The sequence below is a fragment of the Pelodiscus sinensis genome, chromosome 2 (assembly GCF_052426305.1).
Source record: "Pelodiscus sinensis isolate ZL-2025 chromosome 2, ASM5242630v1, whole genome shotgun sequence".
In the NCBI taxonomy this organism is placed as follows: domain Eukaryota; kingdom Metazoa; phylum Chordata; order Testudines; family Trionychidae; genus Pelodiscus; species Pelodiscus sinensis.
Window position 1 is genome coordinate 215,609,834 of NC_143053.1, and position 20,688 is coordinate 215,630,521.

At 44.5% G+C, this 20,688-nt stretch overlaps 1 protein-coding gene across 4 annotated transcripts in view; it reads right to left on the reverse strand.

Moving 5' to 3' along the window:
• Positions 1-10,298: 10,298 nt before the first annotated feature.
• VPS50 (VPS50 subunit of EARP/GARPII complex) overlaps positions 10,299-20,688 on the reverse strand; it is a 177,208-nt gene continuing 166,818 nt past the window's right edge. For all 4 annotated transcript variants that reach the window (XM_075922362.2, XM_006114479.5, XM_006114480.5 and 1 more), the window contains 2 exons: positions 17,001-17,190; positions 10,299-11,031 (listed from right to left, as the gene is read on the reverse strand). In XM_075922362.2, the coding sequence (XP_075778477.1) occupies positions 10,912-11,031; positions 17,001-17,190 (310 nt within the window). In that variant the 3' untranslated portion in view covers positions 10,299-10,911. The remainder of the gene's footprint in view (positions 11,032-17,000; positions 17,191-20,688) is intronic.

Consider the following 20,688-nt stretch of genomic DNA (forward strand, 5'->3'; position numbering starts at 1 on the left):
TAAACTATGAGTGGGTAACCTCTGTTGTGCCAGCCGCACATAGCTCATCGGGATTACTGCCAGTTGGTTTGTTTACCTAAATGTCTGCAGGTGAGGCCACTCACAAAGCTCCCGTTGGCTGCGGTTCACCATTCCCAGCCAATGGAGCTGCAGGAAGCAGTGTGGGCCAGGTCATCACATCCCACAGCTCTGGAAACAATGAACCACATCCGCTGGGAGTTGCAGGGTTCCATATCAGTGGATGCTCAGGTAAACAAACTGTCTTCCAGCCTGCCAGCAGCTAACCTTGACAAACTATGTGCAGTCCATGGACTAAAAGTTCACCACCCCTGAATTAAACCCTCAATTTGTAAGCACCTGGAGGATAATAGAGTCTTAAGGAGCAGCCAGCAGGGGCAGATGACAGTTTTGCGGGGCCCCGGGAAGTATACTTCCGCGGGGCCCCCCCTTTGCCACGGTGCATGCGCAGTGACGCCATGCGCATGCGCAGCGGCGCCACAGCGCATGCGCGGGGCTTTCTGAAGCGCGGGGACCAGGGCGGCCTCCCCGTTCGCCCTGCCGTATATCCGCCCTTGGCAGCCAGTATACATTTGTCAAAGCTAATTATGCCAAACCAACTAATTTCTTTCTTTGAAGAGGGTGACTAACTTATCCAGTAGGGGAGAAGCAGTAGATGTGATATATATTGATGTTTAGTAAAAGGCTTTTGACACAGTCCCACATGACAGTCTCAGAAGCAAACCAGGGAAATGTGCTTCAGATTAAATTACCAAAAGTGGGTGCAAAATTGGTTCAAAGACCATTTTTAAAGAGTAGTTATCAACGGTTCACTATCGAACTAGGAGGATGTATCTAATGGGTTCCCCAGGGGACAGTGCTGGGTCTGGCTCTACTCAATATTTTCATTAATTACTTGGATAATGGAGATGAGAGTGTGTTTATAAAATGTCATATGGCATCTGGCAGGGAGAGCTTGCTTGGACTTGAAAGGATAGGACTAAAATTAAATATTACACTGACATATTAGAGATTTGGTTTGAAATCAATAAGCGACAATTCAATAAAGACAAGTGCAAAATACCAGATTTAAGAAGGCTAAATCAAATGCAAAAATACGGCATGGGGAAACTAGCTCCCCTCCTTCAAAGGGAGGTTGTGGAATCCCCATCATTGATGGTTTTTAAAACCAGGTAGGACAAACCTATCAGGAATGGTCTAGGTTTACTGGGTCCTGCCTTAGTGCGGGGGACTAGACTTGATGGCCACTCAAGGTCCTTTTAGTCCCACACTTCTATGATTTTGAAAGCCTTGCTTGGAACATTAGTTGCTGACTGCCACTAGAAAGGGTAGCATGAATATCCCTGCAGCTGTTTGAAATAAATAAATAAATTGGAACAACAACTGAAGATTCCAGAGCACTTTACAGAAGATGGCAAATATCACTGTTCAGTTTATAGATGGACAATTTAAAACCCAGAGAAATAAGGACGAATTTCCCAACATCAGGCAGCAAGTTAGTGCCAGAAACTAAACACCATTCATGACTGGCCAGTGCCCTCTCCAATGCAACATGCAGCTCCTGTAAGTATTACGGAATGTCACTCAGCTATGGGCTTGTTCCTCAAAAGCCAGACACAGCCATTATCAATTCTCTTAAGAGCTAGTTGGCAAAATATGTACATTTCACTTAGCTTAGCATAACTGCTCGGGATATTTCCATCTGTGACTAGCAACAGCAGCAATAATCATCTCACTAAAAAACCAACAACATCATTTCTATTTCCCAGAATAAAAGTTGTGTAAATAAATGGAAACAAACAGACACTACAGAAGTCACCATTTAAAAAGGAAGGCAGAGGAGCTAAGAGAGATTGCAATTCATGGCCACCCAAGAACACTCAGCCACTTGGAGCATTTGGCTGCTTAAATCTTCTAACTGTTCATAAGGAGCCAGAAGTTGGCAGCTGGAAGTTGTGAAACAGCTTGTGGTCAGACTCACTTAAATAGGCTTTTTAACTAGAGCCATCAGGCAATGCCAGTTCTACCATTTAGAGAGGTTTCACTCTGCAACCAGGTACCAATTTGTTCAGAGTGTGATCAGAAGATTATACTGACATGTTCAGTTTTGTTCTGCCTTTCCTCTAACCCATAGCTTCCCATCATATTTTAGAGGAGATATTTTTCCAAGCAGCAAGAAGTCTGTGCTTGTGTTTGTGTATATATGCTTAGCTAACCCGTGGAGCATGTGACGGATATCATGCTTCATCACCAACATAATAATTGGACCTTTATTATATGCAGAGCAATGACGGACTATCTGTGGACTAGCACACCGCACTTGTTCTTAGAAAGTCATATTATACATGTACAAGACATACAGATACAACGAATGGGGGCAGTAGAAGAAAAGAACGGTTACTTACCTGTAACTGTTGTTCTTCGAGATATGTTGCTCATGTCCATTCGAAGTAGGTGTGCGCACCGCATGCACCGTGTCTTCCGGAGTGTTTTCCCTAGGGGTACCCGTAGCGCCGGCAGGACGCCCCCTGGAGTGGCATCGCCATGGCGGGGCATAAGTACCCCTGCCGGCGCTGCCCCACCTCAGTTCCTTCTTGCCGGACACTCCAACGACGGGGAGGTAGGGTGGGAGTCGAATGGACATGAGCAACACATCTCGAAGAACAACAGATACAGGTAAGTAACCGTTCTTTTCTTCTTCGACTGGTTGCTCATGTCCATTCGAAGTAGGTGACTACCAAGCTAACCCCACAGAGGAGGGGTCGGAGCAGTCATACCACCAGAGTCATGAAGAAAGGTGAACAATAAACGGATTTATTTGAACAATGCAACACTGACAAGGCACCAATTAAGAACAAAGATAACCGGATATAAATTTACATATTTACATCACAGATTCAAGGACTGCAGAGCCCACCTTTGCATCCTCCCTGGCCTGCTGAGGTAGCGCATAGTGTGTTGCAAATGTGTGAAGGGAAGACCAGGTGGTTGCCCTGCAAATTTCTGTGATTGGTACCTGGGCACCAAAGGCTACCAAGGACGCCTGCGCCCTGGTAGTGTGTGCCTTCACCCTGGGTGGGGTTTTACCAGCCAGTCGATAACATTCCGTGATGCATTGCACCACCCATCTTGATAGCCTTTGTGTGGAAATAGGCGACCCTTTCACCCTGTCCCCAAATGCAATAACAATTGTTGTGATTTACGGAACGGCTTGGTCCTATCAATGTAGAACGCCAGCGCCCGCTTAGCGTCCAGGGAGTGAAGCACCCGCTCCTTAGAGGAGGCGTGAGACTTTGGGAAAAAACCCGGAGATAAATCTCCTAGGACAGGTGAAAAGGTGAAACCACCTTCGGGAGGAAGGCTGGATGAGGCCTTAACCTTACATTGTTATGGGAAAAAACAAGGTAGGGCGGGTCTACAGTTAGCACCCTTAGTTCTGACACCCTTCGAGCCGACGTAATGGCCACGATGAAAGCAACCTTCAATGAAAGGTGCTGCAGGGAACATGTGGCCAGCGGTTCAAAGGGAGGTAGCATAAGCCTGTGGAGGACCACGTTAAGGTCCCAGGCGAGAAGCGGGGCCCTCACCGAGGCGTACAGTTTTTCCAGGCCAGTAAGAAACCTTTTAACCACCGGGTTAGAAAAAAGGGAAACTCCTGCCATACCAACGTGAAAGGTGGAGAGAGATGCCACATGGACTTTGATAGAAGAAAAAGATAGAAAAAGATAGGCCACTAGACCGAAACTGGAAAAGGTAGTCAAGAATAGTTGGAATAGGAGCCGAGGAGGGGTGTACTCCTCTCCGGGACACTCAAGATGAGAAGTGCCGCCACTTGGCAGCATACGACCGTCTAGTAGAGGGTTTCCTGCTACTGAGGAGAACCATCTGAACCTCTTGGGAACATTCCCTTTCAGGTTGGTTCAACCACGGATAAATCATACCACTAGGTGGAGAGATCAGAGATCCGGGTGAACCATGATCCCCTCGCCCCAGGGTTGAGTTAGCAGATCCCGGACTAGAGGGAGTGCTATTGGGTCCTGGACAAGCATGTCCACTAGTATGGGAGAGCCTTGGCAGGAAGGCTTCGCAGGCTCTCCTCACCGCCCGCAATTCCCGGATGTTTATGTGCAGGGCTCGCTCGGAGGGGGACCAAAGGCCCTGAGTTCTGTGCCGCCCCAGGTGTGCTCCCCAGCCCAGGTCGGACGCATCGGTGACCAGCGTCAGGGAGGGGGGCGGGGCATTGAAAGGAACCCCGCTGCATACCACAGTTTCCTGGGTCCACCATAGGAGGGAGTCTAGAATTTCTGTGGGCACTGTAATTATTGAGTCCCAAAGACCCCTGGACTAGCTGAAGGCCCTCGCCAACCACACCTGCAGGGCTCTCATCCTCAATCTGGCATAGCGGACCGTGTACGTACACACTGCCATATGTCCCAGGAGCCTGGAGCAGACCCGAGGGGTCGTGATAGGGGACCGGGTTAACCCCGAGATCAGCTCCACTATGGACAGGAACCTGCTCTTGGGCAGGAACGCCCTTGCCACCCTCGAATCGAGGAGGGCTCCCATGAATTCTATCTGTTGGGAGGGAGTCAGGGATGACTTCTAGACATTTATCATGAGTCCCAACCTTAGGAAGAGGGCTCTTGTGAGTGCCATGTGAGCTTCTACCTGCCCATACGAGTGACCTCGGATCAGCCAATTGTCGAGGTACGGGAACATGTGCATGCCTTGTTTGCGGAGATATGCAGCAACCACCGCCATGCATTTCGTGAACACCCTCGGTGCCGTACATAAACCAAAAGGGAGCACCGTAAACTGAAAATGGGATTGGGCCACCATAAACCTGAGGAACCTCCTGTGGCTGGGTCTGATCGCCACGTGGAAGTATGTGTCCTGGAGGTCGAGAGTCGCGTACCAGTCTCCGAATTGTAGCACTGGGATGACTGATGCTAAGGTCACCATTCTGAACCTGTGTTTTATGACCGCCTTGTTTATATCTCGAAGGTCCAAGATGGGGCGGACCCCTCCCTTCGGCTTGGAGACAACAAAATAACGGGAGTAAAAACCCCTTCCTCGCAGATGCGGAGGAACCTCCTCTATTGCTCCTTTTTCGAGGAGCACAGACACCTCCTGACACAGGATGTGTTCTTGAGGGGTGTCCCTTACTAAAAACGGAGAAGGGGGTTTTGAGGGCGGCAGACCTAGGAACAGGATAAAATAGCCTCCATTCACTATGTTCAGAACCCAGGCATCTGATGTTATTATGGCCCATGCCTGGGCAAAAAGGGATAGCCAGGCCCCAAATGGGGGGCCAGGGCAGGAGATTGGTACGGGACTCTCAAACAGGGCGTCAAAACTGGGGCTTGCCCTGATGGGAAGGACCGTGAGGACCTCCCCGCTGGGCATCGGTTCTGGGGCGACGACGTCGACCCCTAGCACTCTGAGGGTGCGCGGCCGCCCCGGAACCTCCACCGGAGGCCCGGGAGCGGCACCTCCAGTAATCCCCACGGGAGACCTGGGGCTGCACCCTACCCTGCTGCCTATAGGGCAGCTGTCGCCGCTGCAGAGCCGGCGTGTGAATGCCCAAGGACTTCAAGGTAGACCTTGTGTCCTTTAGGGTATGGAGCCTAGAGTCAGTGTGCTCCGAGAACAGAGCTTTGCCCTCAAAAGGCAAGTCCTGTATCGTATGCTGCACATCCGGGGGAATTCCCGAGACATGGAGCCATGCCCCCCCGACGCATAACGACACCAGCCGCCATCATGCGGGCTGCTGAGTCCACGTGCTCTCAGAGAATGAATTTTACACCCTAAGTATTACAATCCCTCCTGAATAGTGCTACATTTTACAGACATTCTCGACTAGCTACATTGCATAAATGACTGGAAATATTTAAAATGACTGTCCTCACTTAATTCTTCCTGTAACTTCACTGGCTGCAATGGCTTTCCACTAGGTGCATCTGACCCACTATGCTTAAAGGGAAGCAGTTGAAAATGTAGTCATCATCTGCAATAGTTTGGGAAAGTTTAATTATTCTTGACATTGGTTTGTATTGCACATTGTGACAGCTGACAGGTATAAATCAGGTAAGTTCATTTTCCTTTGGATCCATCCCAAGAGACAAAATGGGGAATAGTTCTTACTGGCCTATATGGATAGGAAAGTTTAGTATAACTTTGAAAGCTTTAATTGCCTGATTGTGAAGAGTTCTCTGAACAAAGTTTCAGCTGTTATCATACTGTAGGCATTTTCTGGAGAATATGATTATTTTGGGAAAAGAGACATGAAAAAAGGAGCTAGTTATTATTTCATTCCTTTTTGACCTGGGTAGTTAGCCAAAATGTGGTGTCTAGCAGGTTGTTTTGGTTAGGAGGAGAAACAGATGATGCTGAAATCAGATATTTCTTGGATGAAATCCTGTTTATTTAAAAGAACATACAATGTCTTGATTCCAGCTCCTTTGCTCTCTGCTCCAAATCCCTTTTCAGCCAGCACTTAGCCCAAATGCTCTCTCATTCTCCAAACTATTTTTTAAGGTCATGTTCACAGTGGGGTTTTTTTTTTTTTTTTTGGCTGTAATTTTGGCATTCTGCTACTTCTACTTCTCTGGTGGTTTTCCGGCTTCTCTCTCTCCCACGGACAACTGCTTCAACCCAACCAATCTTGTCCTCAGGGTTTATCAGATCACAGTGGACCTTGATCAGGACACATGGCTCAGCTTTTACTTGAGCCTCACCTGTGGCCTTGCTTTGCCCAGAGGCCTCTGCTGTTTCAGCTTTCTGGTTCTACAAGAGAGCTTCTTTGTGTTTACATCTAGCCTGAATGCAGGGGGTGGGAGGGTGGGGAGAGCAGCTCTTAAACCCACCAGCATAACTGGGAGTTAACCCAATTCACAACAATATATTTTGCTACAATAAGCTTATCTGCTCTCTTACTCGAACACATTTTAATAACCTATCTGTTCAGAGTGTGACTAGTCCACTCCAATTCATGTGAGGAAATGGGTTTTGCTCATGAAAGCTCATGATTCTATATATTTTGGTACATCTTTTAAAGTGCTACAGGAAGACTCATTTTTAAAGTTATAGAGTAACACAACTACCTCTCTGAGATTTTGTGATCTCCCTAATATTTAATTAACCTGGATTCCGGTTTGGTGCACTATCAAGTTCTGCTTGACAGTTGCAGCCTCTTCACATTGCCTTCCCTTGCCCTTCACATCAAGCGTAATCTTCTTGCAGCATTTTCAAAGCCAAAGGCCACCTTAAACCCTCACTTTTTGTCCACGTTCATCTTGTTTCACTCCACCTGCACTTTATCTTTTACAGCTTTTGTCTACTCTCATTTTCCATCCAACCTTAATTCCTCATTTTTGAATGATTGTCTTTGCAGCCTCAATGCTCATAAGATTGTTATTTTGGGTTTTAAGGTTGCTCGGTGCTTCCCAATATAAGAGCCTATCTTCAGCCATTTGTAATTTGGCCAAAATTTCATCATGCGGGCAGAACATTTCCATGATTGCTGTCTGCTTGAGGCTGAATTTTCCTGGAAAGTTTAATCTAAAACACTTGAGCTTTTTCTTAGAATGAAGTTAGAGGATAATAGATTTTTCCCACATTAAAAATATTCTTACAATTGTTCTATTGAAAAGCTGCAGTTCCCCCAATGCTTTGTCAGGTGGTGGCCTTCTACCAAGCCTGTGACATTCTTACCGAGTCTTGCCCCATTAGGTCTTTGAAAAAGAGCTCAGCTTGCAGGTGCCTAAGGAGCTGATGGAAGGAATAGCAAGGGGGGAGGTATGACCACACCACCTTTGCTGGCGGAAAGTGATGGTTTTGGCAGAAATGTTGGTGGTAGCCATGAAAATAGATGAGAAGAAAACTAGGGAATGGGGCAACAATTGCTGGAGAGCCCCCTGCCCCTCAAGGACAAAATCACTAGAGCAGAAGCCTCACTTGTGCCCAAGTGGGGGTTAGTTCTTAAGGGCAAGTGACAGGACTAGCCATCAGGGTGTTGAGGGAGAGGGAGCGATAAAAGCCTAGGGCTAGGAAAGGAATGGAGGCTAATTGCTTACACTAGATGGTTCAGGGGGGAGCAAATATGAACTGGGACCTGAAACATAAAGGAAGGGGAGAAGGGGGATTACAGTAAGGAGGGCAACTGGCTTCTCTGGCTGGACTGAGAGTGGAGGGTCTGTGTGGGGGCACAGGGAAGCAGGGCTGGGGGAGGCAGGCAAGCTGCAGCACGGGAGAGAAGGCATGCAAGCTTGGAAGGCAGCACATTACAAGGAGAGACAATAGATAAGGTCAGGCAACAGCAAACCACAAAAGGAAGTGAACATGCAGTGGAGGGAATGAACCATAAGGAGAAGCTGCAAGGGAGGGGGCAGGCACAGGGACGGAAAGGAGGCAGAAGCCCAATGCAAGATGATGGGAGAAGGAAGTCAAAGGGGCACCATGCACATCCCAGTGGACCTGTAAACAAGGAATATGCCAATGAAGCTGCTGCAGCCCCAAGGCAGGCAGGCAAACAGCATGAGAGGTGGGGAGGTTGAGGGGGTGGAGGAAAGACTCCCTGCTGCTTCCCCTAAGTCACCAGTCGCAGCAGCCAAACTATAGGACAGCAACCCCCTGAAGCTGTAGGACAGCAACAGCAGCAAAAAGGTCAAACTGAGGTTGCACAGATGTGACTGCAACTTTAATGTTCTTAGCATGGTTCGCGTATGTGTTCTAATTAGTTGATGCACAAATTATTTGCCATAAATAAGTCTATCAGTTTGGTATACGGTCCTACATCCCATCCCCCTCTTATAATTTGGCTCGTTTACAGCAGCAAATTAAATGAAGCCAAAAAGACATTAACAGCTTGTATACAAAAAAAAAAAAAAAAAAAAAAAGTAAAAATATTCAAGCTTCTTATTTTAACCATGCGGATGAAATTTAAATAGCTTTTCAATGATCCTTTCTGAACCAATTCTATTTACTCTGAGAATGCCTTGCTTTATGGATGATTCACTGTCACAGGAGACCGTGCTTTCAAAATGAACTGAACTGCAATGGTTTTTTGAGGAGGGTAAAAAATGGTTTAATTTAAGCCAAAGTTTCACATTCACATGCTGCTGCGGAAGTTTCGAATGGACTGTTGGGTGAGGTATAATTAATACTGTATGGGCTCAGCTTCAGGTGTCAATCCTATTTCTTTTGTGCTATGGAAGAGGAGAGAGGAGCCAAGAGTTATTCAGTCAGTGTGAAATATTAAAGTTCCAAAATTCTATTTAGACTATCAAATTCATTCTTCTACTGAATTCCTATGCACTTGCTCAAGCCCTTCTCTTTCCAAAGCAAGGTTAATACTAAAAGTGACCATCATCTCAGAATAGTGATTGAAATGTAGCCGTGTTAGTCTGGGGTAGTAGAAGCAAAATGCAGGACAATGTAGCACTTTAAAGACTAACAAGATGGTTTATTAGATGATGAGCTTTCGTGGGCCAGACCCACTTCCTCAGATCTGAGGAAGTGAGTCTGGCCCACGAAAGCTCATCATCTAATAAACCATCTTGTTAGTCTTTAAAGTGCTACATTGTCCTGCATTTTGCATCATCTCAGACACGTTCTGTCAGAGGAGTCTGACTCCTACGGTGCTTCCGTATCTACTGATATTCTTGTGCCATAAATTAAGGCGTTAACATGAAGCACAAGCCGGAGGCAGAAACTCTGACGATATCACATGAACGAATGTGCATTAAAATAGAATTCTGCCAAACCTAAGCTTAATACATGAGTAAAATATGGATTGATATGGGAAAGTCCCCCCCTAAATCTCACTCTTCAGACAAAGTTTTATTCTACTCAATTTAGTCTTTATCGTGATTTTTGTAGTATCCAAGCAACTTCTGAGAACCTAAGGATTTAGTCAGAAAACACCTGTGAGATGGGAGGATTGTCATTTTACAGCTATGGAAACAGGATCACCAGTCCCTCAGGTGGTATAATCTGCTGCAACTTCATTGCTGTCCATGGTGCTATGACAGTTTACAGAAGTGCAGGATCTGCCCCAAAGAGATACTCTGACTTGCCAAAGATCGCCAGGAGGCCTCTGAAAGTAGGGAGTAGAACCCAACTGATCTGAGTTGCAGGCCAGTGTCTTAGCCAGCACATCATTCCCATTATTACCTGGGAGCGAGGAGGGGAAAAGTATTATGAGAGAACTGTAATAATTTGTTGTAAACTACATACAGTAGTATGTTTTACAAACTAGCAAAGGAATTCTCACAAAACAGTTCATATTAGTGTACAGCATTTATTACCTTCCCATCATTTCTGGTCAATTTATTGATATGACAGTTTTGAAATAAACATACATTTAAAATCTATATGAAGACTATAGTCTTAATATTACAATATTGATTTGATGGTTTGCTCTCTTAATCCACATGCAAGGTTCATCATTAGAATATACTGTACATTTTCCCTCCCCTTTACATGTGTTCATAATAAAGCACAAGTTCCTAAGGTGGAAGGCAATAAGAACTACCACATTTTAAGTGGTTCTTTGACCAAAAATACACCAACTATATATTAAGCCAACGTGTCTCCTTGTAATTTTGATTTACTTACAGTATACAGTGTTGCAAAATATACAGAAGAACTAGCACAACAATAGTGTCCTTTTAGTACAGGAAAATAACCAAAGAAACAGAAAAGACTACAAGTTATAAAAGTTGTATTTGAGAATTATACACTGATTCATCAAAGGGTTTCCAACACAAATAATAGAGGCCATACACAGTATTTTTGTTAACAGAATCTCCTCAATAGTCCACAAGAGATTTGTTTGCATGCAGCATATTAACAGAAGAAGGTTCACATCACAAGAAAATGAACTTTCTCCAATTATCTTTTAGGTCTGTCTATGTCATCAATTGCTGCTAGCAGTTTCTGTCTTGCTTTTTTGTTGATATGGGATCCCAGACAAACATTCACCAGATTGATCAACTGCTTGGTGGAATATTCCTGGCCAAATAAAGCAGATCATTTTATATCAAACTGAATATAAATAACCAGACAAAATATGCAATTAAATAAAAAAAATTGATCAACTTTTCAATGTATAAAAATTCTTGGTACACATACACACAAATTTAAAGCTGCTAGCTTAGCCAGATCTGGATAATACTCATGTAGTAGTAAACAAAACAGTGTTTTGCTACATGGCAGATTATAATGGAAAATGCTTACAGTTTAAGAGTGTGTGGGACAGAAAATAATTTTTTGACTACTTAAACATCTTAACCCACTTAAAATGTATTTTCCATTCTTTTGAAAAAAAATGCAAACTGGATAAACCTTTAATACAATTGCAAAAAAATTCTAAAGAAACAGTGACTAACAAATTAATGACCTGTTTCTTTTGACTTCTTACTTCCACTTGGCTTTTATTTAATATTTTAGCAATAAGACATTCCACATTAGTTTTACTAGATGATGAACAAATTTTAAAAATATTGTAAACATTTTAATAGAATTCTTAATACTTGTAAAACAGATTTGCCAGAATTCCCCTTTATTTTGTTTTAAAGCAGATTGACTTCAAAATGTAAGCACCAGCAGATTCAAATAAGAATTATTCAATGTACGTCAACAAATGACAGCTTTCTAATTCTCACTGCTCAAGTTAGGTGAAAGCAATGCATTTGCCTAAGTAAAACAAACTTCTAGATAGACTTAAGTAATCCTGAAATACAGATTCAATGTATCATTTCAAAAGACTTTTCATCCTAACAGTGTGTGGCCCCAAACAATCCTGTTATTGATTGTTTAGACTGCATGAGCACCCAGTGTGCACTAGACACTATCAAAACAGAGACAAAGAAATAGCTAAGATAGTACTTTGGATTCTGGCCCAGCATTTCAGAAGAAGGAAAAAACTCTGTTTTCCCTCCTTTTTTTTTTTTTTTTTTTTTTTGCTTTATTACTTAAGTCTTAAAATCCATTTGCAGAGACGGAGAAACTAAAATTTAGAGCCTAATTATAAACATTCATTTTTGGATGATTAATGTTTATGTTCCATGAAACTTATCAGATGTCTTAAACTTTATTAAGGGATGGAGGCTAATAATGGGACAGAGCTTTCCACAAAACTGGCTAATCTGCTTCCATTTGTTTCCAGAGCTCCACCAGCAGCACATAATGGACTTCTTTGCATATCACTACCCATTCTGCTCCTCCAGCCCACAGCTATTTAAAATCTGTTCCGCTGTGTGAACAATAGGAATTCACTCAAAAAGTCCCATTTGTCAAATTCTTTGCTAGGTATCTCATGATCCAAAATTGTGGAAGATGTTCCTAATTTTTTAGTCAACATATGGTAATTTTTCTTGATCATAATACTGTACCAGGTTCACTTCCTCAGAATACGCTGCTGTCTCTACTAATGAGGCTGGAATGAGCAGGCAGTGTTTGACTGAAACACCCCCAACAACCACTGATGATCATGCTGGGAGAGAATTCTGTTCACTCACTGATGAAATTGGCTTGTTAACTCACTTGGACAGGAGAATGGCTCTTTGAAGGGATGCCATTTGTAAAGTACTTCAGACAGAGCGCCAACAGGCTTAGAGGTGTGTATGGTTTTATAACTGGCCTGAGAATAACGTACATTCAAAAGTTGTCACGTTCCGTATGAGATGGAGGAATTCTGAAGAAATGTTGGACTCGCATAGTGTGTCAAGAATTAGCAACTGAAAAGTCCTAATAGATCATCCCATCTATCCTCCACCCTCACTAGTGCTAGTTTGTCCTTCAGCATACTTCTGTTAGTGTATTGCCCAGTTTGGTTATAAATGAAGGAGTTCTCAGCCCTTCCCAGGGAAGTATACAACTTTTAGATTTGTCAGGAAGATTACCCTGATATTCAGCCAAAGTTTTCCCTTTCTTAATTGTATCCCCTTTCTTCTGCATATACACCCTTAGCCCTTTCTTAGCATTTCCTCTACTTCCTGTTCTGACCACTAAAATGTTTTAGACTTATGCAGTCACTATTTAGTCCACCAATCATATTTCATTGTTTCAATGCTTCTTAAAGAACCCCACCCTCTTCTTCCATCAGCTGTCTTTGCTACTTTGACAGCAGCATTCTATGACCAGTTGTAACAGACTCAAAAGGAAAAGGAAAGAGTTGCTACTGACTGGCTGTTACATCCCTGCCAAGTGAACACAGAGTGCAGTATTGGATGACCATGCACATCTGCTCTCCAGTCATCTTGTGTGAGAGTACCCAACGTGTTTTATTTTGTTGTCCATCCTAGTGGGTTAGGGGTACTTCAAATTACAACCATCAAGATGATCCCACATCCTTTTAGTTGGGGAAAGGCTGGCACTGGGCCAGCATGGTGGAGACCGTCAATGTCTCCTTAAGGTCAACACAGAACCATTACGTTGTAAAAGGCTGCGTGGGACCTTTCCCCAGGAATCCAACTTTTAATGTTGACAAGTTTACTAACTAGTGACAGGCCTATTTCTAACTCCAGATATATGTAAAGGTTACTGAGCAGGTGGTGGTGAGACAACAACAGTTTGTGGCATCCTCAGATGTCCTCGACACTGGCAATAAGGCTTTATAATTGGGAGTGAAGTAGTAGAACCACACTGGCAGTATTATTTGGCCTTCACTGCCTAATAATGGATACAGGGAAAATGTCTGTACACATTCAAACATAACTGCCATCTAGGGCATCATTAATTTGAAGGTATCAGAGGGGTAGCCGTGTTAGTCTGAATCTGCAAAAGCGACGAAGAGTCCTGTGGCACCTTATAGACTAACTGAAGTGTAGGAGCATAAGCTTTCGTGGGCAAAGACCCACTTCGTCAGATGCATGTAGTGGAAATTTCCAGAGGCAGGAATAAATATGCAGGCCAGGATCAGGCTGGAGATGACCAGGTGGATCCAATCAAGGAGGATGAGGCCCAATTGGCAGAAATTGTGGAAAAACAGCATCGCTTGCCTGGTAACCTCAGTCGTGCAGAACGTAATGCCATCCACAGCCTCCGGAACAACTCTGACATTATAATCAAAGAGGCTGACAAAGGAGGTGCTGTTGTCATCATGAACAGGCCTGACTACCTAAAGGAGGCTGCCAGACAACTCTCCAATACCATATTCTACAGGCCACTTTCCTCAGATCCCACTAAGGAATATACTAAGAAACTGCACCATCTGCTCAGGACACTCCCCAAACAAACACAGGAACAAATCGACACACCTTTAGAGCCCCGACCAGGGTTGTTCTATCTATTACCCAAGATCCACAAACCTGGAAATCCCGGACGCCCCATCATCTCGGGCATTGGCACTCTTACTGAAGGACTGTCTGGCTATGTGGATTCTCTGCTCAGACCCTACGCCACCAGCACTCCCAGTTACCTTCGTGACACTACGGATTTCCTGAGAAAACTACAATGCATAGGTGATCTTCCAGAAAACACCATCCTAGCCACCATGGATGTAGAGGCTCTCTACACAAACATCCCACATGCAGATGGAGTACAAGCTGTCAGGAACAGTATTCCTGATGATGCCACAGCACAACTGGTGGCTGAACTCTGTGAATTTATCCTCACACACAACTATTTCAGATTTGGTGACAACATATACCTCCAGACCAGTGGCACTGCTATGGGCACCCGCATGGCCCCACAATACGCCAACATTTTTATGGCTGACCTGGAACAACGCTTTCTCAGCTCTCGTCCACTTACACCCCTTCTCTACCTACGCTACATCGATGACATCTTCATCATCTGGACCCATGGGAAGGAGACTCTGGAAGAATTTCACCATGATTTCAACAGCTTCCACCCCACCATCAACCTCAGCATGGACCAATCTACACGGGAGGTCCATTTCCTGGACACCACGATACAAATAAGTGATGGTCATATCAATACCACCCTATACAGAAAACCTACCGACCGCTATACTTACCTGCATGCCTCCAGTTTCCATCCCGGACACACCACACGATCCATTGTTTACAGCCAAGCACTGAGGTACAACCGCATATGCTCCAACCCCTCAGACAGAGACCTACACCTACAAGACCTTCAACAAGCATTCTGTAAACTGCGATACCCACACGAGGAAGTGAGGAGACAGATTGACAGAGCCAGACGTGTACCCAGAAGCCTCCTGCTACGGGACAAGCCCAAGAAAGAAACCAACAGAACACCACTGGCCATCACCTATAGTCCCCAGCTAAAACCTCTCCAACGCATCATTAGTGATCTTCAGCCCATCCTGGACAATGATCCCTTGCTCTCACAGGCCTTGGGAGGTAGGCCGGTCCTTGCCCACAGACAACCCGCCAACCTGAAGCATATTCTCACCAGCAACTACACACCGCACCATAATAACTCGAACTCAGGAACCAATCCTTGCAACAAACCTCGGTGCCAACTCTGCCCACATATATACACCAGCAACACCATCACAGGACCTAACCAGATCAGCCATACTGTCACTGGTACATTCTCCTGCACATCCACCAACGTAATATATGCCATCATGTGCCAACAATGCCCCACTGCTATATACATCGGCCAAACAGGACAGTCCCTACGTAAAAGAATCAATGGACACAAATCTGATATTAGGAATGGCAACATACAAAAACCTGTAGGGGAACACTTCAATCTTCCTGGACACACTATTGCAGATCTAAAAGTAGCCATCCTGCAGCAAAAAAACTTCAGGACCAGACTTCAAAGAGAAACTGCTGAGCTACAGTTCATCTTTAAGTTTGACACAATCAACTCTGGATTAAACAAAGACTGTGAATGGCTTGCTAACTACAAAAGCAGCTTCTATTCTCTTGGAATTCACACCTCCAGATCAGCTGCTAGAAGTGGGCCTCATCCTCCTTGATTGGATCCACCTGGTCATCTCCAGCCTGATCCTGGCCTGCATATTTATTCCTGCCTCTGGAAATTTCCACTACATGCATCTGACGAAGTGGGTCTTTGCCCACGAAAGCTTATGCTCCTACACTTCAGTTAGTCTATAAGGTGCCACAGGACTCTTCGTCGCTATTAATTTGAAGGGTATTTTAATGCATCCGTGAACTGCATGGCTTGAGTAGCACGTACCTCTTTGCAGGATTGTAGGGAGCCAGTGTGGGCTCCCTCTGAGCCAGAGGCTGAGGAGCCACTCTCTATGCCTGTGTAGGCAGAGGCAGACCAAGCTTACTCCACCCCTAGGAAGTGGAGGAATGGAGCAGGAAGTATAAAAGCAGGGCCTCCATTGGGGAAGAAGTCAGACACAGGCTGCTCCCTCCAGACTCTGCTGTTAAACGCAGGGAAGGAGAGACATGTGCCCTGCTCACTGCCACACGCTGACCCTGCTGTCGAACCAGGACTTTTAGAGGCCCAAGGCTGAGGAAGAGCTGGAGGGACTACCAGCGGCTAAGTACCCAGACAAACCTGAGGAGCCTGATCAGTAGCTCGGGTAGGAAGCAGTCAAGGGGGAGTTAGTTTGACAGTTTTGTGGCTTAACAGATGGTCAATGTGTTGTGGGAGGATCCCCACTGATGTGGTGGTGAGACACCGCACCACTGTTAGCGCGCTGGGCTGCCAACCCCTACCTGATATTCCCCTCCTCCTACAAACCCACACCTGATATTCCCCTATCCTTGCCAACCCACACCTGATATTTGTTTAGTACTCATCATTATGAAATGTGGACAGCTCTCCATATTGTCTATCTGTGAGCATGTGTTTCTATGTATTAAAGAATTCTAATAGAAAATTATGACACTTGAATACAAAAAATGACTGAAGCATATCTGATGATCCAGGTGTACAATGTAAAATCAGTACACACACTAGCCGTGAGCATATTACATAGAATATAGTATAATTAATGTGATACCACCGACCATGAAAAAAAATCCTCATGGTAAAAAAATATACCAAAATTTAACTCTTACCCTATGCTCCTTGATCCAGCGCTCCATATCATTTTCAGTCAGATAGTAAGCTTTAATGTAGGTCTCCACAAATTCCTTATCCGGAATGGGCCTAATGTCTGTTAGCTTTTCTAGCTTCATTAAAAACTGTTGGAAGTCCAACTGCATCAGGGCACGCCCTTCATTGCTACACTTCTTGACATTGGCATAACTAAAAGGGGTAACAAGTGAAGAGAAATGACTTCAAGGCAGTGAACAATATCTGGGATTCATTAGTATCTTTGTCCTTAACACCATAAATGTGGACACAACTATGGTTCTGATTCGAGGGCTAAGAGTTCTCTCCCTCGGTCTTCCTGATGCAAAATTAGTTTCACTGTTTATTGTTTTATTACTGTGTCACCTATTAGTCCCACTCATGGATCACTGAGCTTTACAAACAGGACAGACAAACAGTCCCTGCACCAAAGAGTTTATCGTGTAAAGATTAGACAAGAGACAATAGGCGGGTACATACAGACAAAGGGGAACACCAGGAAAGACTGAAACAGTATTAGCCAGTATGATAGCCAGTGGTCTCAGCACATGAACAGCTTAACCACTGTTAAAGGTTGGGGTTTTTTTTGGGGGAGGGGGGGAGAGGGAGTTGTTTGGGTTCTTTTGATAGGCATCATGGGAAAAGCAAACTATATGGCAAAATCTGGAGGAGGATAATGTGGTAGCTTCAGAGATATTTACAAGAGACCTCCTCCAAGTGTAGAGGGCAGCAAGGGAGACACCACAAAGGTGCCAAGAGGGTGATGGAGGGTGGCACAGTGGGCCAGTCAGACGCAAGAGTCAAGATGTTTATGTTGCATGAGAGATGAGAGGTAGGGTAGCGATAGGTGATGAAAATGAAAACATACAATTTACGTTTGATGTAACAGCAAAGCAGCAACCAGTGGAAGGATTCAAAGAGAGGGTAACATGGTCAAAGTAACAGTCTGGGAAAATGGTCCTTACAGCAGCAATATGAATGAATTCAAGACAGGCGAGACTAAAGCATGGGTTTAATCTGAATGGAAGAGACAGAAGAGACTAAGAAGTTAAGGAGAAGATTAAGGATGAGATGAGAGTGGGTGTTAAAGGAGATTAGGAGATGGGTTGTAAGTTGGTGTCACTGGGCCAAGTGGAGGGTATTAAAGGAGAATAGACAAGAAACTTTATATGAGACGGGGAAAAGGAGGAAAGTGTTGCAGGAGGGGAAGGAGGAAAAGGAAGGTCATGTCATATTTTGCCAATTTTCTCTTAAAAGAAATCAGTGGGATCCTGTGCAGAAAGAGAAATGGAGGCAGGAGAAGGGGATAATTTGAAGGGATAACGAAAGGCGGCAAGAAGGCAGCTGGGATTGCAGGTGTGGGATTCAATTAATTGGAAGAAGTAAAGTTGTTTAGCATGGAAGATAACAGAACTGAAAGACGAGAGAATGAATCTGCAGTGGAATAAATCAGCCTGGTCATAGGATTGCTGCAAGAGATACCCTGCAGCATAAAAGGAGGGGGATGATCCAGGGCTGGGGTTTAGCTGGGAAAACTTGTGATGGGAAGAAGAGTTATGGGTGGAAGACAGGAAAGAATGGAGAGAAACAAGTCATACTGACAAAGCAAAGGGACAGAAGGGCAGGAAGGAGAGGGCTGAGAGCAAATGAGACATCAGTGCTGTAAACTGGAGTCAGGGAAATGCTGATTGAGACAGTATGAGGGTGAGGTTGATGGACAATGCTGAAAGAGGCCGTGTAATAGAGAGGGGATGACCAAATCAAGTGAATGGCTTTTTGGTGAATGGGAGAATTAAATCAGGGCAGCAGGCCAAATGAGGTGGTGAGAGTGAAGAGAGGTGGAACTATGGGATCAGATGGGTCATTAACATAGAAGATGAAGTTACAGAGGATCAGATAGGAGATTGCAAGGTGAGGAAGAGAACATCAGGTGCTGAAATCAGAAAGGAAGACTGATAGGGAGGAGCTGAGTGGGCACTGACAGAAACATGGAGGGGTCAAGGAGAGAGGAGTTAGATGCAGTGGTGTTCAAAAGAAGAGGGATAGGGGAGGAGGAAGGGAGAGATTGGAAGCAGAAGGATTGGGAATGGTGAAGGCCAACATTCCCACCACAGTCTCATTGGGGTAAGGATTGGTCTCTCTAAACAATGACACCTGAAGAAGCAATGTCAAATGCTTGAAATAAGCTATTCCAAAAGAAATACTCTGACATATCTTATTTTGAAATAGCATGTCTAAAGTACAGGGATGCCTCAAAACTAGTTCAAGGCAGGCTTCCCTAATGTGGATGTGCAACCTCGATTTAGAGCTCTAAGAGGCACTGGGGAGTAGCTACTTTGAATGGCCTGGGAAGGAGCTATTTAAAAATACCAGCAGTGGAGCATCTACACTTCTTCTATTTCAGAATAGGTGTTATTCCTCATGGAATGAGGTTTACAGAAGTCAGAATAAGCCACCCATTATTTCTAATATCATTTCGAAATAACGGACTTGCTATGTAGATGCTCGCATTGTTATTTCAAAATAATGGCCGTTATTTTGAAATAACACTGCTGTGTAGATGCACCCTCAAAGCTAAGAGATGAAGGTTTGTGGATGACTGTGGTCCTCCTAGAGGTGGAGTGGATGTTCCAGGGGTAGGTAGAAAATGAGAGGATATAGAAGGATTGGCATCCGGATAGGACAACGGGTATGAGAAGAGCTGTCATGGCAGTGGCAGTAATGGGCATGGAAAATGGAGAGGACTGGTAGGGAGACAAGCCCTGAGCTGAAGAAAAAGTCACCAGAGGTGAAGATAGGAAGATGCAGATGTGGGGCCTAGGTTTGTGCTGGAAAAAGATCAAGTTAGAAAAAGGAGTGGATGGTGGTGGTGAGAACTATAAACAGGTGAGGGTACTGAGGAAGGGAAAATAGAGCTAGCAAGAAGGAACGGAGGAAGGCAGATATCATGATGCAGAACAGAGGTATTTTGAAAGCCATGAGGGAGTGGACAAGAACTCACACAAATCAAAATGTCAGAAGACATGCTCTTGGCCCCACTGCCAAATACAAGCTAGCTGCCTCCAGTACATGCACAGCCCTTCAATCACAGTCTCTGTTGAGAGTGGGGGGAATGCCTGAGACACTCACTTGTCTTCCTATCTCTTCCTATCAGAAACAATAGCGGATGAATGGGTTGGAAGCTTCTTGCTCCCATCACATCTTAGTGGCAGCACTAGATTGGTCTTCAGGATGGAATTCTGTCAGCAAGTGCCCATTCCTTTCTTCTTCCTTGCTTGGGCATCATCGGATGGAAGCACAGCAATCTGGCTACCATTACAGTACATATTTCTATAAGATACTATTCTGTGTTGATCTTTTTTCCTCACTATTTTGCTGAAGTATGGTCCACACAAACTATTTGAGAAAAGGATGTGTCTTATTTTATGTCCACTGTTTTGGACACTGGACAGTGCCAATTGTCAGTAACAGCCACATATTTGTACATCCTCAAACCTGATAGGATATTTTAAGGACCAATCCTATAATGAACTCCATGAAGGCAAGTTCCTGTGCCTATGAAGAGCTTTGCTGCCATCAATGAAGCTATCACATGCAGGAGTTCAAAGTGGAGTTCATTATTTTATCAAAACTAAGGGAAACATTGCCATTAACAAAGTATTTAGTGAAGAC